General features: G+C 61.6%; 3 protein-coding genes across 6 annotated transcripts in view; 2 read left to right on the top strand and 1 right to left on the bottom strand.

The window, feature by feature from the left end:
• Positions 1 to 5,708, top strand: part of PDE4A (phosphodiesterase 4A) — a 29,796-nt gene extending 24,088 nt beyond the window's left edge. For both annotated transcript variants that reach the window (XM_025203903.1, XM_025203904.1), the window contains 9 exons: positions 1 to 81; positions 938 to 1,116; positions 1,415 to 1,513; positions 1,933 to 2,097; positions 2,418 to 2,517; positions 3,203 to 3,357; positions 4,083 to 4,205; positions 4,413 to 4,595; positions 4,987 to 5,708. The exon at positions 1 to 81 is cut by the window's left edge and continues 10 nt beyond it. In XM_025203903.1, the coding sequence (XP_025059688.1) occupies positions 1 to 81; positions 938 to 1,116; positions 1,415 to 1,513; positions 1,933 to 2,097; positions 2,418 to 2,517; positions 3,203 to 3,357; positions 4,083 to 4,205; positions 4,413 to 4,595; positions 4,987 to 5,334 (1,433 nt within the window). In that variant the 3' untranslated portion in view covers positions 5,335 to 5,708. The remainder of the gene's footprint in view (positions 82 to 937; positions 1,117 to 1,414; positions 1,514 to 1,932; positions 2,098 to 2,417; positions 2,518 to 3,202; positions 3,358 to 4,082; positions 4,206 to 4,412; positions 4,596 to 4,986) is intronic.
• A 2,796-nt stretch (positions 5,709 to 8,504) lies between these two features.
• On the top strand, positions 8,505 to 11,274 carry SPC24 (SPC24, NDC80 kinetochore complex component). 2 transcript variants are annotated; one of them, XM_006023439.3, is made up of 7 exons: positions 8,505 to 8,643; positions 9,122 to 9,210; positions 9,658 to 9,855; positions 10,209 to 10,353; positions 10,442 to 10,534; positions 10,734 to 10,810; positions 10,905 to 11,274. In XM_006023439.3, the coding sequence occupies exons 3-7, from the start codon at positions 9,690 to 9,692 to the stop codon at positions 11,087 to 11,089; spliced, it is 666 nt and encodes a 221-aa protein (XP_006023501.1). In that variant the 5' UTR covers positions 8,505 to 8,643; positions 9,122 to 9,210; positions 9,658 to 9,689; the 3' UTR covers positions 11,090 to 11,274. The 2 variants fall into 2 exon arrangements, with proteins under 2 accessions (XP_006023501.1, XP_006023502.1); XM_006023440.2 differs by having other exon boundaries at positions 8,529 to 8,594.
• A 149-nt stretch (positions 11,275 to 11,423) lies between these two features.
• On the bottom strand, positions 11,424 to 15,943 carry KEAP1 (kelch like ECH associated protein 1). Of its 2 annotated transcripts, XM_025203957.1 has the most exons (6): positions 15,923 to 15,943; positions 14,311 to 14,932; positions 12,906 to 13,591; positions 12,277 to 12,482; positions 11,981 to 12,103; positions 11,424 to 11,621 (listed from the first exon to the last, which is right to left on the bottom strand). In XM_025203957.1, exons 2-6 carry the CDS (start codon positions 14,851 to 14,853, stop codon positions 11,464 to 11,466), a joined length of 1,716 nt encoding a protein of 571 aa, XP_025059742.1. In that variant the 5' UTR covers positions 14,854 to 14,932; positions 15,923 to 15,943; the 3' UTR covers positions 11,424 to 11,463. The 2 variants fall into 2 exon arrangements, with proteins under 2 accessions (XP_025059742.1, XP_006023504.1); XM_006023442.3 differs by lacking the exon at positions 15,923 to 15,943 and having other exon boundaries at positions 11,981 to 12,157.
• Between the last annotated feature and the right edge of the window lie 87 nt (positions 15,944 to 16,030).

Raw genomic sequence — 16,030 nt, 5'->3', positions numbered from 1 at the left:
TGAACCGTGAGCTGACCCACCTGTCCGAGATGAGCCGCTCTGGCAACCAGGTCTCCGAGTACATCTCCAGCACCTTCCTCGGTGAGGGCTCATGGGAGTGGGGGGGCCACCAGAGGCCTGGGTCCTCTCCAGCGCCCAGGGGGAGGGGGGGCACTGTGCTTCTTTGTCGGGGTCTGGCAGAGCTCCTCTTGCGCATGCACCCTCCCCTGCATGCATTCTCTGCTCTCCAACATGTGCCCCAATGCACATGCCCCAACATGCCTGTACACATGTGTGCTCTTCCATGCAGAACAGTTTTTTCACATGCAGCCTCCCCTGCACATGCACACACCCAGCTGACATGTGCACCCAGTGGCTGTGCCACCATGTGCATATGCTCCCTCATCCTGTTGCACATGGAGAAGTCCTGTGCACACCCCACTTCAGCACATGCTTTCACGGATGCCCTGCCTCTGTGCACATGCACACATACCTGTGTTCTCACACACATGAACATGATCTCACACTCCCTCCTGGGCTGCTGCCTGCCTGTCCTTGCACACATTCCCCCCACTGCCTCTGGCCTGAGTCAATGTTGATGTAGCACCATCAATGGGACCTTGTGAGCACTGGGGCCAGGGCCAGAGCTGAGCCTACGCGGCTGGGGCAGTGCCAGCCCTCCTCACCCTCCCTGCCCAGCCCTGCTCCTGCCCTCCTGGTGCTGCCTCTCAGGCCAGGGGCCCACTGCCTGGGTTCTCTCCAGCCCTGGGTGGGCAGTGGAGGTGGCAGAGTTGGGAGCCTGGACGCTTGGGTCCTCTGAGAAGTGAGGAGGCAAAAAGAGAGGGGGTCTTGCCCTAGCATGTATGCCTGTTTGTGCACCTGCTCACACATCTGGGCATTCATGGGTTTGCACAAGGGCTCCAGGCCACTCACCTGTCTTGATCCTGCCCCCCCCCAGACAAGCAGAACGATGTGGAGATCCCATCGCCGACCCCCCGTGACCGCGAGAAGAAGAAGAAGCAGCAGCCGATGGCCCAGATCAGCGGCGTCAAGAAGCTCACGCACAGCTCGAGCCTCAGCAACTCCAGCATTCCTCGCTTTGGCATCAAGACTGACCAGGAGGAGCTGCTCAGCAAGGTGAGCTGGAACTGTGGGGCAGGTGTGAGGGGCACCAGCAGGGCTGGAGGGGTGTGTGTGCAGGGGGTTGCAAGTTGGGAGTGAGGGGCACTGGCAGGCCTGGGGGCTGCAGGGCGGGAGTGAGGAGCAGTGGCAGGGCTGGGTGTATGCATGGGGCTGTAAGTCAGGAGGGGCACTGGCAGGGCTGGGGGCTATGGGGCAAGAGTGAGGGTCACCAGCAGGGCTGGGGGTTGCAGGGGGCTTCAGGTCAGGAGTGAGGGGCATTGGTAACCCACACCCCTGCTCTTCCTCTCCCCAGGAGCTCGAAAACTTGAACAAGTGGGGCCTGAACATTTTCCATGTGGCTGAGTTCTCCAACAGCCGCTCCCTGAGCTGTATCATGTACACAATATTCCAGGTATGTGCCTAGGCCTGTGGGGAGTGGGGAGGTACGTTCCCCCATCCCATCCCAGCAGAGTCCACCCCACCCTGCTCCACCCCACACTGGAGCTGGGACCCATCTGATGTGGTCTCCTGACAGTGAGGATGGCAGTCTGGACACCTGAGTTTTCTCCCTGCAGCTCTAGGAAGGGGTGTGGTCTAGTGAGTTAGAGGAAGTGGGGTGGGGAGCCGGGATGGCTGGCTTCTCTAGGAGGGAAGTCGGTTTGGGAGTTGGAGGGGGTGCTGTGAGCCCAGATGTCTGGGTTCTGCCCCAGCTCTGGAAGGGGAGCAGGGTCTGGAGATTAGAGAAGGGCTGGGGGCCTGTCCTGCTCCATGGCATCCCATGCCATGGCACTGCCAGGTCACAGCCCCCCCCCGGCTCCAATTCGTATCCAGGAGCGGGAGCTGGTGAAGACGTTCAAGATCCCGGTGGACACGCTGCTCACGTACGTCATGACGCTGGAGGATCACTACCATGCCGATGTGGCCTATCACAACAGCCTGCACGCCGCAGACGTCACCCAGTCCACCCATGTCCTGCTTTCCACCCCTGCCCTCGACGTGCGTGCAAGCTTGGGCTGGGGGGCTGCGGGTTGGGAGTGAAGAGCACCAGCAGGGCTGGAGGGGCAGGGTGCTGTGGGTAGGAAGTTGGGCAGGGGGTTGTGGGTCCTGCATCTCAGTTCTGCAGAGGGCATGGGCGGGGTGGCGGCCCAGATGCCTGGGTTCTGCTGCTTCCAGGTGCTGGCAGCCTATAGACATTGGCAGGTGGCCAAGGCCCTTCCCACAGGCCACCTGTCTGTGTTGGCTAAACAGGCACTGAGGGTGAGGTAGGGGCAGGGCCAGGTGGGATGTGGGTGGGGCTCAAACACTACTACCCCCAGGCTGTCTTCACCGATCTGGAGATCCTGGCTGCACTTTTTGCCGCCGCTATCCATGATGTTGACCACCCAGGCGTCTCCAACCAGTTCCTCATCAACACCAGTAAGTACTGGAAGGGGGGGAGAGGGGCTCCCCCTCAGGCTGTGTGCCTCTTGCCCTCACTTGTGCATGCAAACACACACATGTGCAATGTTCTATGCACTTCTGAACATGCTTGTGCACTCGCCTCCTCCCCCCACCCCATGCAAGCCACACTTCCTGCTCCAGCCCCTGCATGCAGCCCTGCCCCCAGCTAGGGCAGCCCCCACCCCGCAGAGAGAAACCCTGGTTTTCCCCATAGTTTCATAGTTGTTAGGTGCTGGAAGGGACCTTACAGATCATCAGGTCCAGTCCCCCTGCACCCGGGCAGAAAAGACTGCTGGGGTTAGATGACCCCAACAAGATGGGTGTCAAGTTGTCATCCCCCAGGGGGTCTTGGTGAATAGATGCTCCCCCAGGTCCTGATGTAGGCCCCTAATATACTTATAGGCTGCCACTAAATCCCCTCTGACTCTTCTCTTCTTCGGGCTGAACAGTCCCAAGTTTTTTAGTCTCTCCTCATATGACCTGATCTCTAGGCCTCTAATTATGCGCATGGCCCTCCCCAGACACCCTTCCCACCCCCCAGGAATCCCAGCCCAGAGCTCTGGGGACAGGGGAGTATGCAGGGGCTGTGTCCATACAGCTGAGGAGGAGTGGGGAGAAGACCCCCGAGCTTCCCCCCACAACGCTGCCCTGCACCCCCCAGACTCGGAACTGGCACTGATGTACAATGACGAGTCAGTGTTGGAAAACCACCACCTGGCCGTGGGCTTCAAACTGCTGCAGGAGGAAAACTGCGACATCTTCCAGAACTTGAGCAAGCGGCAGCGCCAGACCCTGCGCAAAATGGTCATCGACATGGTGAGGGGGTGCTGTTAAGCAGGGAGAGACCAAGGTAGGGGAGACCTGTGCCCCCCCTGGGTGTATGGGCAGTCAGTGTGTAGCTGAAGCTAAGCAGTGCCTGGCAAGTTCCATGCCTGGGTCAGAGACCACATTGGCTGCTCTCTCTCTTTCCCCCTTGCCCTTCCAGGGCTTCTCTGAGGAAGAGGCAGGGTCCAGTTCCCAGGAGTCCCCAGGGGTCTCACTTTACAGCCATGCCTGGAGCAGGCACTGAGGAGTGGGTTTTGAGGGCTGACCCTAGGTCACTTCCCTCTGCTGGAGGTTCTTCCATATGGTTTAGATCAGTAGCTGGGAGGGAGCAGCCCTGCCAGGGGCCTGGGGGCCTAGATACCTGGGTTCAATCCCAGCTCTAGAAGTGGGGTGAGGAATCTGGCAAGTTAGAACACTGCGGGGCTGGAGTCCTGGATGCCTGGGCTCTTTTCCTCAGCCCCTTGAAGCAAGTGGGGTATAATGTGTAAAGCAAGGGGAGTGATGGTTCAGATGCCTGGGTTTCATCCCAGCTCTGGGGATGGGACTAGCAGGTTAGAGCTGGGGGAGATGGCAGCCAGGACTCCTAAATTTTCTCTCAGCTTGGAGTGTGGCAGGAGCAGGCTGGCGGGTTAGAGCTGGGGGGCTGAGACTGGCAGTGTGGGGTGATGGTCTCCTTCCACTTCCCTCTCACTCTGCCCTCTCTCCCCCACACCCAGGTCCTGGCCACAGACATGTCAAAGCACATGAGCCTCTTGGCCGACCTCAAGACAATGGTGGAGACCAAGAAGGTGACAAGCTCAGGGGTGCTGCTGCTGGACAACTACACCGACCGGATACAGGTGGGGCTGGCTCAGAGACTACCCCCACCCAGCCAGGACTGCCCATTTCCCCCTTCCTTCCCCAAAATTAGGCCTACCCCCTCCACCCTTGACAGCCTGGATGCATGCACATTCCCCTTGGCCCCTCAGTCTAGCCAGATAGTGCTGTGGGTCTCCTGGCAGGGGAGCAGTGGTGACGGGCACCCCTGACACCTGCCCCTGGCCCAGGTGCTGAGGAACATGGTGCATTGCGCGGACCTGAGCAACCCCACAAAGCCACTGGAGCTGTATCGGCAATGGACGGACCGCATCATGGAGGAGTTCTTCCGGCAAGGTGACAAGGAGCGGGAGCGCGGCATGGAGATCAGTCCCATGTGCGACAAGCACACGGCCTCCGTGGAGAAGTCCCAGGTGTGTGTGTGGAGGGGTGGGGGGACAGGGCCTCTGAGCAGCTCAGACCCACCCTGACTGGGATCAGGGCCATGTTGGGTGCAGTACAGGCCCCCCAAGCTGAGATATGTGGGCCCCAGGCACTGTACAGACCTCCCAAGCTGAGATTGAGGGGTGCTGGGATGCTATATAGGCCCCACAGACTGGGATCAGGGCCTCCATCTTGCCAGTCACTGCCATGTCCCCATATCCTTCAGCCTCTCTGACCCTTTCAGACCTGTGTGACCTGCCCACATCTGGGTGCTGGACCCAGGTGTCTGCCCCCAAGCCCTGTGTGACCTGCTTGCAGCCAGATGTGGGACCCAGGCATCCAGGCTCCCTGGCTGATCCACCACCTCCCCACTGCCCTCAGGTTGGCTTCATCGACTACATCGTGCACCCCTTGTGGGAGACATGGGCTGACTTGGTGCACCCGGACGCACAGGAGATCCTGGACACGCTGGAGGACAACCGAGACTGGTATCATGGCATGATCCCGCAGAGCCCATCGCCACCCCCAGAGCCTGGCCCTGGCGTCGACCCCACGCTCGACAAATTCCAGTTCGAGCTGACACTGGAGGAGGAAGCCGAGGCTGAGGACTCAGACCTGCTCAAGTGCAGCCACCCCCTGCCTGGCACCGCCCTGGAGCCCCTGGGCCCTGGGGACCAGGAGAAGGATGGGAACACGGGACAGGACACAGCCAAGCCCGGGGGCTCATGACTCAGGGTTTGGCCCGCCCCAGCCCATGGGGCAGAGACTGAGGCCACAACGCTGCTCTCCTCTGTCTGGATCTTTCTTTTTATGGTTTTTTTTTTGTGTTCCGGCTCCGGTTCCGGGCTCTAGCCTCTGGCTCGGGTTCCTGCTCTGGTTCTAGCTCCAGTTCCGGCTCCAGTTCCACATTCTGGTTCTAGCTCCGACTCTAGCACGTGGTTCTAGCTCCAGTTCCATTTCCAGCTCTGGTTCTTGGTTTTGGTTCTAGGTCCAGTTCTGGTTCCCAGTTCCAGTTCTGGGGGTTTTTATCGTCTCTTTTTCTTTTTCGTTTTTTTTTTAAAAACTTTGGAAAAAGGAAAAAAAAACAGGAAAAAAAACCAAAATGGAGAACACGACAAAAAGGGAACACGCACACGCACGCACATGCGTGAGCCTGCGCCCACGCACTCACACACGCCAACTGTAGAGGTGGGACCCCCCCGCCCCCCGGCACTCTGGACACTTCTTGTTTCAGTTGTTAGTAAGGTTTGTTCCTGCTCCTGCGTGGGGTGGGGATTGGGAGGATCCCTGAGCAGCTCCCCCCCAACAACCACACCCCCAAGCCATGTCCAGCCCCAGAGATGCTGATTTTTAAACTGAGTGTGGATTGATGCTGGGGTGTGGGGAGCAGCCACTTAGACCTCTCTCACCCTCTCCCCCACCCCAGCCTCTGAGCAGTCCCCTCAGACCCAGTGCAGTGCCTTGGGCTGCCCCCCACCCCCTTAACACCTCTCTTTTTCTCCCTTAACTTATGGGGAGGGGGGTCCCTGGGGGAGGGTTTAATCTTTTCCTTCCCTTTGCAGTGGTGAAGCGTCTGAGAATTGATCTTGGAGCGGGAACACCCCCCCATGCGGGGCAGGGTCTGTTCTCAAGGGTGACACCCCCTGCCCCCCCATGCCACAACGTGGCCCCTCTCCTCCCCCCCTCCCCGCCAAGTCTTCCTGTCTCTGTCTTTTTGCACAAACCTGGCAATACGGCCACAGGGGACGAGTGAGAACAGCAGGAACCCCCTGCCCTCCCCATGGCCCCCTGCAGCTCTCCAGTTTGCCCTGACTTTTGCCTCATGATCAAGCCAAGATCCCATCCCTGCCCCCAGCAGACCCCAGCCCCTGCCCCACAGAATGCCCCTGCCCAGTGCCTCCCTCCCCTCAAGAGGAGCTCCAGGCCTTGTCCCCCACATCCCTCTTCGCTGCTCCAGCCTGGCTTAACCAGGGGACTTGGGGAACACATTCCCGCCAAGTCAGTGTAGCTGGATGCCCCCATGCAGCAGGCAGGGGGAGTGGGTGCCCAGTGCCCCTGGGGTCTAGCTGGAGATATTTGGAGGGGGGATAGTGAGGCCACAGCTGGGCCCCCTCCTTGGGGCAAAAGGTCAGTGCAACCCCCACAGGGCACCCAGGCCCTGACCTTCCCCCCAAGCTCTTGAAGCCATGTCCCTCCTTTGCATGGAGAGGCAGCCCTTGCCCTATTCTGTCTGGGCCAGACCCCCCCCCCAATGCATCCCCACTAATTAGGAGTGAAGCAATAATAAGCCCCCCTGCCCCACCCTGCTTCATCCAGCTTGCCACCAAAGCATCTCCATGCCAAGCCCCTGTTCCCCCAGCGCTCTCCTCCAGGGCTGCTCCCCCCATAACACAGTACTGTAGCAATCAATGTGTCTGCTCCAGCCTCCCTGGAGGGTGGGGCTGGGGGGGTCCCCATCCCCCCTCCCACCCTTCCCACCGTAGAGCTTTTATTTTTGTATGCGGGTCGGTCCGTGTGGGGCCGGGGTCGCCCTGTACATACTGTGAATAGCCACTGTAAATGACCCCCCTGGGAGAAGGGAATGCCCCCCTCATGGGGGGGCAGGGCTGGGGGAGCAGTGCTACCTGCACCCCCTGCCTGCCCCCCACACCTCTTGTACAGACCCCCCCACCATGTACCATACACCCCCCCTCCTGGGCACCGTCTGTCCTCCGTCACAATGTCCTTGCAATGTTCGCCCCTCTCCAGCCGGTCACAATAAAAGCCAGGAGGAATGGACTCGCCTCTGATTGCTGGGGGGTGCAGGGCAGGGGGCACAGGTGTGCACCACCAGGGGGCAGGTTGGGCAGGGCAACAGGGGCCAGCTGGGTGGGCAGGCAGGGCAGGGGCTCTAGGTGTGCAGGGTGGGGGCAGGGACTGTACCACCTGGGTTTGCAAGGGGGTGGGCAGCACAGTGTACCACCTGGACAGGGTGGGGGTACAGACATGTGCCACTTGGGCAGGGAGAGGCACAGGTGGTGACCATCCAGGTGTGCAGGGCAGGTAGGGGGACCATGGCTATGTACCACCTAGGGATGCAGGCTAGGTAGGGAATGTGGAGAGGAGGAAGGGGGACACAGATATCACCTGTGTGTGCAGGGCACAGATACACAACAGCCCAGCTACACGGTGGGGGGAGGGGGTCCCCTTAACTGTGCCCCTCCTGCCCACTGCCCCAGCCTGGAGCTAAGGATGAGCCCTCTGCCAGCCCAGACCCAGCGCTGCAGCCAGAGAAGACACCAGTAAAACACCCTCCCAAAGAAAGAGCTACTACCCCTGCCAGCCTTCCCTAAGGTGATCGGTACCTGCCCATAGGCCCGGCCAGCCAACCCTATACAAGCTCCACGGCCCCCTATAGGTCCAGTTGCCCTTTAGGTAGGGTGCAGGGGGCACCTACAGCACGGGCTCCCCTATGCACGGTGCAAGAGGCTCCTATAGGCCCGAGTTCCCCTATGCACAATGCAGGGGGTATCTATAAGCCTGGCCCCCCTATGCACGGTTCAGGGGTACCTATAGGCGTGGGGTCCCCTATGCACGGTGCAGAGGGTGTCTATAGGCCCGGGCTCCCTGCAGGGTGCCGCGTGTTCTGCTGCCATCTGGTGGCAGTCGACTGTGATAACACCCCTGTCAGAGGAAAACAGTTAGCGCATGCGCTTTCAGCCCGCTGACAGCGGAAAACGCACAGGCGCAGTCTGACCCGGCACAAGCAGGGACGCACAGTGAATGCGCAGCGGTCGCTGGCCGCTAGTGGCGTTCGAAGGCGCCAGTGCTGCTCATTGGGCGGCGCGGAACGCAGGCGGCCAGTGGCGTGGGTGGGAGGGGAGGGGCTGCACTCCCATTGGGTGGTGCGGGCTGCTGGCAGCCAATGACATGGCGCAGGGGGTAGGACGAGGGGCAAGGCTCCCCCTCTGAGGTGCGGCGGTGGGAGCATATAGGGTCGGGGTGCAGCGGTGAGTGCAGGGCACCGGGATCGGGATTCTCATCCTCCATCCCGATCAGGTATCTCTCCTCTTCTGTGCGGGAACCCCGCGTTTCCGGGACCCCCCCCCCCCCAATCCCCATTTCCGGTACCCTTGGCGGGTATCCCCACTTCCGGTTTCCCTCCCCCAGCCGGGCCAGAAGCTGGATTTCTGGTCCCCTCCTCTTCACCCCCAAGGTCCCTGCCTGCCGCCCCCAAACCCCGTGGGTCAGACCCCTCCCCCGAGCCCCCTCTTTCCTTGGGTCTGGAGGTGCCCAGATTAGGGTTTTGCAGGCAGGACAGGGGGCCTGGTTTCAAGCCTTGTCCTGGGGTGTCAGCTCTCCCATTCTTCATCTTGGATCAGAGGGGCCCTAGACAACCCTACTCAGCAGAGCCAGCTAAGCTGTGTCCCCTGCTAGCCCCGAGCCTGGGGAGGGTGAATGAGAGGCTAGCACCAGGGGGACTGCTCCCCTGCTCTTCAGCATGCACTCTAACAGCCCTGCCAATGTTTTATTGCAGACCCAGCAGGGCCACAGCCCCTGGACACCTTGCTCTGCACAGGTGACATCCCTGCCAGAGCATAGGGAGTGCTGGGACGTAGCTTGCAGGTGGGTGAAATGGGCTGGGGGAGTTAATCTCCTTCCTGGATGAACTCAGCTGAGGCTCTGGGTAGAGATGTGGGTGGGTTGGATGTGGGGCCTGAGCTGGGGGAGGTGCCTGTCAGCTAGTAACCCAGCCACCCCACTTGCTGGGAGCCCAGGGGGCTGGGCTGGGGGGGGTCAGGGTTTGTGCTCAGACCCACTGCAGCTGCTTCCATGGGCTCCCAGGGCTACACATTGGGGTCTCCAGCACATTCCTTCTTGAACCAATCTGCAGACCAACCGCATCAGGCTGGGAGCAGCCAGGATAGGACCCAGGGTGCACTCAGCTTCAAACCCCTGTATCCCCCAAGTGCTTGGAACTAATTCCTGGGGCTCATCCAAGCTGCTGGTGTGAGGCATGGGCAGGGTGGGAACTATAGCAGAAGCTGTACTCACCCCCCCTGCCTCCCACAGGGCTGGAGCCACGGGAGGGGGCAGGGGCAGCTATGCTCAGTGAAGGGATGCAGGAAATGGAGGTCATCAGCACAATGCTGCTGAAAGTGATGGCATCTGGGCGTGTGGAGGCCCAACTGCACCACAGCCTTGAGCAACAGGAGCGGGTGCTGGATGAACTCCTGGACACGCAGGCCACTGCTGCCCAGCTTGTGAGAGGTACAACCCCCCCCCCCCCCCCACAGCCCTCCTTGAGGGTCCCCCACGCCCCGCTGCAGCCCCCCCCCCCAGCCATATCAAGGATACTTGGCCTCTGCTGGGAGCCCTGAGGTCTTCTGCGCATGCATGCGTGTGTTGGGGGCATAGTGGTTCGAACAGGCAGGTAGGGCAGGGCAGCCTGGACACCTGGATTTTCTCTTGGCCATGGGACTAGCCCTGCCAAGGATGCCCAGCCCCTGCTAGGAGCCCAGATACCTGGGTTCTCTCCCAGCTGTAGAAGAGGGGATGGCGGAGTGGGGACTAGTGGCTAGAGCAGGATGGAGGTGCTAGACATCTGGATTCTGTCCCTGAAGACCTCATGGTCACGGAGGAGAAAGTAGCCCATCAGCTTCTGGCCAAAGAGGAGGAGTTGCAGCGCTGCCTCCAGCGGGTCCAGGCTCTGGAAGCCGATGCACAGGCAGCCACTGAGGAGGGCACAAGGCTGCAAGCCAGCATGGCATATCCTTCCCTGGTGGGGTGCAGGTGGGGCTCTGTGGGTTGTGGGGAAGGGCCCAGCCACAGAGGCGGCTCCTTCACTGCCTGGCACAGCACTGTGCATGGAGCTGGAGCAGCTGCGGGAGGAGATGCAGCGCCTGGACCAGGATGTGCAGGAGGATGCCAGTGCTGTCCCACCAGCCACGTGAGTCAGGGGCAGGGATGGGGGGTGAACAAGCAGGGGTGGCACCAGGTCCCCTCACCTGCCTGCAGGAACACTGGGGCTGGGCCCCCAGGCAGCACTCTCCTCAAGGCCTGGCTCAGCCCCTGTAGCTACAGGCAAGCCACTCCTGCTGCCACCCCTACCCCACCCTGTGCGCGCAAGCTGACACTCCCCATCCCAGGTACACAGCCCAGCTGTACTATAAGATCAGCCGCATCGACTGGGACTATGAGTGTGGCCCTGTGCAGGTTAAGGGCAGTATCCTTTCCTGTTGGGAGGTGGGGGGGTTCACCACCTCCCCTTTCCCCCCAGCTGCTGCACCCTGAGTTTCCTCAACCCCACCCCCCTCCAGTTCATTACGGTCCAGCCATCGCACAGCCTATCAGTATTGACAGCAGCCAGCACTCGCGCAGCTTCGTCGCCGACTACCTGTGGAGCCTGGTGGACACAGCCTGGGATGGGACAGGTGTGGGGAGGGCTGGGGGTCACAGTGCCCCCCAAGGGCTACCCCTTGCCAGTGCAAGTGGCTCAGGCTAATTGCAAAGGGGTTTATTGGTGTCATGGTGAAAATCAGATCATTAAACAGCCAGGTCCAGTCCCACAGCCTCATGCCTCTTGGGAGCTGGGGGGGCATCCTGGGGACTTCCAGGCCCTGAGAAAGGAAAGAGGCCATGTTCCCCAGCATCCTGGTTTGTGCCTGGGGGTGCTCAGTCTGGTCCATGTCAGTCAGGGCCTGTCTCTGTAGTCCTGCCCCGGGGCCAAGGGGGCTACATACAGCACTACCAGCAGGCAAAGGGTCCAGAGAGCGACGCCGCCACGGGGGAGGGCACCCAGAGGCTCCAGGGGCACTGGGAGCTCTGCATTGACAGCCCCAGCCCCTCCCCGGCCCAACCGCGGTGGCGTCGCCAGTGCTAGCAGTGGCAGCCGGGCTGATCACGGCAGGGCTCCATGGTGACAGCCACCCCCACGCCACTGCGACCCGACGTCATGCATGTCACCTCGGTCCAGGTGTCAGTGGCTGGGTCATAGCACTCCACGCTGTCCAGGAATGTGTGGCCATCATAGCCGCCTGCCAGGCAGAGATAGGAGATATGGTCAGCACCAGGCCTGGGCCACACCCCACAACCCTGCACAGGAACCTCTGGGGTCACAGATGAGTCAGACTGGCAGGGTGCTTGGGGTGGGGTCACCTTCAGCTGCAGAGACAAAGCCCCTCCTGGCCTGTGGGTCCAGTCCCCCTGACCCCAGCAACAGCCAGGCCCAAGAGCCGCAAGTTTCACGCCTAGGACCCAAGCCCAGGGATGGCAGCATGGTACTGGGAGAGACCAGTGTCTATGGCTGCCTGGAGCACCCTCCCCACCAGCCCAGGCACAGAGTCCCCCACAAAAGCAGCTCTTGGGGAGGGGTGGGGGGCGGGGAGGGGCTCACCCAGCACATAGATCTTGCCCTGGTACGTGGTGACGCCAAGGGCGCTGCGCCGGTGCCGCATGGGAGCCACAAAGGTCCAGGCATCAGCCTCCACATCGTAACGCTCTGTGCTGTTGAGCTGATCTGTGCCATCATAGCCCCCCATGGCATAGAGGCAGTTGTTCAGGGCACAGGTGCCTGGGGGAGCACGGGGTGGGGGGAGTCAGGGCTCTGCACCCTGCCCCCACCTTCCCCTGCCCCCCCCCCCCCCCCTCCCCCCCCCCCCCCCCCCCCATCAGCTCCCTGTCCCTGCTCACCAGCGCCACTGCGGATGGTATTCATGGGGGCGATAGGATGCCACTCGTTACGCTCGGGGTTGTAACACTCAGCCGAGCGCAGCCGGGCACTGCCATCAAAGCCACCCACAGCATAGAGCAGTCGGTTGAGCACGGCCACACCCACCCCGATTCGCCTTGTCTGCATGGGTGCCGCACGCTCCCATGCATCACACTCCGGGTCATACCTGCAGTACAGGGAGACAGGGTCAGGGCCTGGGAGGTGGGGGTGGCAATGAAGCCAGGCTGAGCTGATGCCTTCCTGGGACTGGGGTCTTTGGAGCCAGCTCCCCTCAAACTCTGCCCTTGCTCCCTTCCTATTACCCATACACACAGACTCTACTTCCCCCTTGAGTACCCAGATGCCTTGCTCCCTCACTCCCACCAGGACCCCTGGTTTCCCCCCACTCCAGCAGCTGGACACCTGGCTCCCCTCCACCTCTGTCCCTGCTTCCCTAGGCCAGGACAGCTTGCTCCTTGCCTTCTCTCTCCTGCACCTGGATGCTTGGCTCCCCTTGCCCGCCCCTCCTTCTCTATGCCAGGTCCCTAGCTCCCATCCCCAGGGCCCACTGGCAGCTCTCAAGTTGGGCCAGGACCAGGACCGCCCTGACCTCTCAACGCTGTCATGGTGGACACAGCCGTGGGAGCCGCCGACAGCGTAGATGAGGCCGTCAATAACGCCGACACCGATGCGGTTGCGGGGAACACTCATGGGGGCACAGGGCGACCACTGGTTAGTCATAGGGTTGTAACAGTCAAGAGCACCTGAGTCTGTGTTGCCATCAGGGGAGTTGTTGCGCCCACCCACGGCGTACAGCAGCCCCCCCACAGCACAGCTGGCCAGCCCACTGCGGGGCACCTCCAAGTCAGCCAGCCGCAGCCAGGCACCGTCGTGGGGGTTGTAGGCCTCCAGGAATCCAAGGGACTGGCGGTAATATCCACCAACTGCGTAGATGAGCTGGCCCACCTTGGGCGTCCGGCTGGGCAGGCGCTGTGTGGGCTTGTGCAGCGTCAGGTCCTGGAAGATCTGGGCCAGGTAGTCTTGGCAGCGTGTGTCACCCTGCAGCACCTCACACTCGCGAAGCTGTAGCTGCAGGAAGCCAGGACTGAGCGCGTGGCAGCGTACAGCACGCAGCAGCGCCTGCACATAGGGGCGCCGACTGGCGCAGTCATAACGCACCCAGTCAATGCAGGCATGGAAGACCTCAGACTCACAGCGCACGTTCAGCTCATCCCGGCTGATCAGCGTCACCAGCTGACAGTGTGACAGGTTGAAGAACTCCTCCTGCTTTGCCACCTGTTAACAGTGGGGGCATGATGAGGACACTGGGGACACCAGCCCTGTGCGCCCCCCCACCCCAGTTCTGGAGGTATGTGGTATACAGAGGCCCAGGTCCAGCCCCCACTGCCCTAAGGGGGGCACTGAGAGGACTTGAGATGCCCATAGGGGCAGTGGGAGGTCAGGGCATCTTCTCTCCTGCTGTCTTGATACCTCTGTCTCTGCAGATACTCTGAGTGCTCCCGTCCCCCAGCTGTGGCCCACCTGTGCCCACGTTCCCCCATCCTGACTCCAGGCTACTCCAGCCTTACTTTCTATATGAGTCTGGTTGCCCCTTGTCATGGCACATCACTAGCCCCCCCCTATTACCTCCATGGGGAGGTACCCAAGAGGCAGCCCCTTGCTCGGCCCTGCCTGGGTCAGCGACCAGGGGGTGCGACACTGACCAGAGCAGGCTGCATTCCACCCCAAACCAAGGAGGGAGTCTGGCCAGAGCCAGCCCCTCACCCTGGATCCTCCCAGACATGGAGTGGAGTCTGTTTCTATTGTGTTAGGGCTGTCGACTCCCGGCAACCCCACCACGACCCTCCCCTCCCCTCCCGAGAGATGTACTTACTGGGAGCCCCTTCCCTGCCTCCCACCCCTCCTCACCTGCCCAGAGTGCATGGAGTTGTACTCGCCGCAGCCCCCTCCTGCCCCCTGGAACCCTCCTGCCCTGCTCTTCAGCCCCCCCTGACCTCTGCAAAGTGCCTGTAGATGTACTCCCGCGCCCGCTGATGCAGCTCGCTGCAGTCAATCTGCTCGGCAAAGTTGGCGATGCCAATGGCATTGCTGGGGTCTAGCTGTTGGGCCAGGAAGTCAGCACAGGCGCGGACCACGCTGTCGATCTGGTACATGACGGCACCATTCATGACGTGCAGCACACAGCGCTCACCCACAGCAATGGAGGCTGTGTAGGCAAATTCAATGAGACGCTCCATGACCCGTGGGTGGATGCCCTCGATGGGCACCACCTCCATGCCCTGTTCCCGCAGCCCTGCTGTGAACATGGCACGGAAAACAGGGCTGGATGAGGCCAGCACCACTTTGTGGGCCTGGAAATCAGCAGGCGGCGCATCGCGGTAACGCACACGCAGTGTCACATCGCAGAGCTGCTGGCTCAGTCGTAGCTCATTCATGATGGCCAGCGCTTGGCATGGGTGCTCATCCAGTGTGTAGCTAAAGGAGCGTGGCCCTGCCGGTGATGGTGTCACCTCTGCCTGGCACTCAGGTGCATACATCTTGGCAGCTCCAGCGGAGGTTGGCTACACAGCTAAGGACAGTACTGTGGAGCTTGGGTGCTGGATGGTGCCGTCAAACCTGCAGGGGAAGAGGGAGGGGGTTAGAAGGGGGACCTCAAAACTGCTCTCCCACTGAAACCAGGGGAAGCCCAAATCTGCCACTGTTCCCCCACCCCAGGTCCTGGAGTGTGAGGGCTACAGCACACTGCCCAAAGTGGGAATAGGGGACCCAGATGTCTGGGAGGGGGGTAGGGCCCAGTAGCTGGTAGACGTGGGGGCCTGGATGCCTGGGCTCATTCCTAGTTCAGGAACAGCAGTAGGACCCAGGGGGGTTGCTGGGAGCTTGGACACCTATGTTCCCCTCACTCTGGGTCCTAGATCACCCTGTCAGGTTGGTTTCAGGGAGGACCCTAAACCTGCCCCCCACCTAGAACCAGGGGGACCACAACCCTGCTCCCCCTCCCTGAAACCAGGACAGGACCTGTCTGGCACCCTTAATCACCAGGCTGGCCTCACAGTTTTGACCTGTGGGGACACTGCATCCTGGGTGACTGGGAGTGCAGGCCCAGCAGTTAGGTGCATTATGGTAGCAGCCCCCCAACCACCTTCAAAAGGCAGGGCTGTCCCATAGCCCCAGGCACTGGGCAGACCCCCCATGCCAGTGGTTCCCCCTGGGCTGAGCACCACAAGCCCTTCACTGGGACTGTTTCCCCCCCAGTGTCAGGGGCTGCACCCAGGGCCTTGGCTCCCCAAACCCCCTCCCCCACTGCCTCCAGGCTTGGACTAGGCGCCCTGGTCTCCGTTCCACCATGCTGGAACCAAGGGGACTCGCTAGCAGGCAGGAGCAGTACCGGGCCCGTGACACAGCCGCCCTGCCAAGGGTGGCGCCTATCTCCGTCTCCTCCCCAGAGCCCTGGGCCGGTACGGGCTGGCGTAGGGAAACTGAGGCACGCTCGCAAGAGGGCGAAAACATGGGGCCCAGTGTCCCCGCACTCCCCTCCCCAAACCAGCGGAGAACCCAGGCATCCAGGCTCCCAGCTCCCCGCCCCAGGCCCTGCTCCCCTCCCACCACGGCGGACGGAACCCAGGCGTCCGGGCGGGGGCGGGGCCGGGCCGGACCCCCACTCCGGCGAGCAGGGCGCGATAACGTGTTGCAGCCGAGGGGCGACCCCCACTC

This window comes from Alligator sinensis, unplaced genomic scaffold, assembly GCF_000455745.1.
Source record: "Alligator sinensis unplaced genomic scaffold, ASM45574v1 scaffold707_1, whole genome shotgun sequence".
In the NCBI taxonomy this organism is placed as follows: Eukaryota; Metazoa; Chordata; order Crocodylia; family Alligatoridae; genus Alligator; species Alligator sinensis.
Note: the sequence above shows the minus strand (reverse complement) of the source record. Positions and strands in the feature narration are given on the sequence as shown.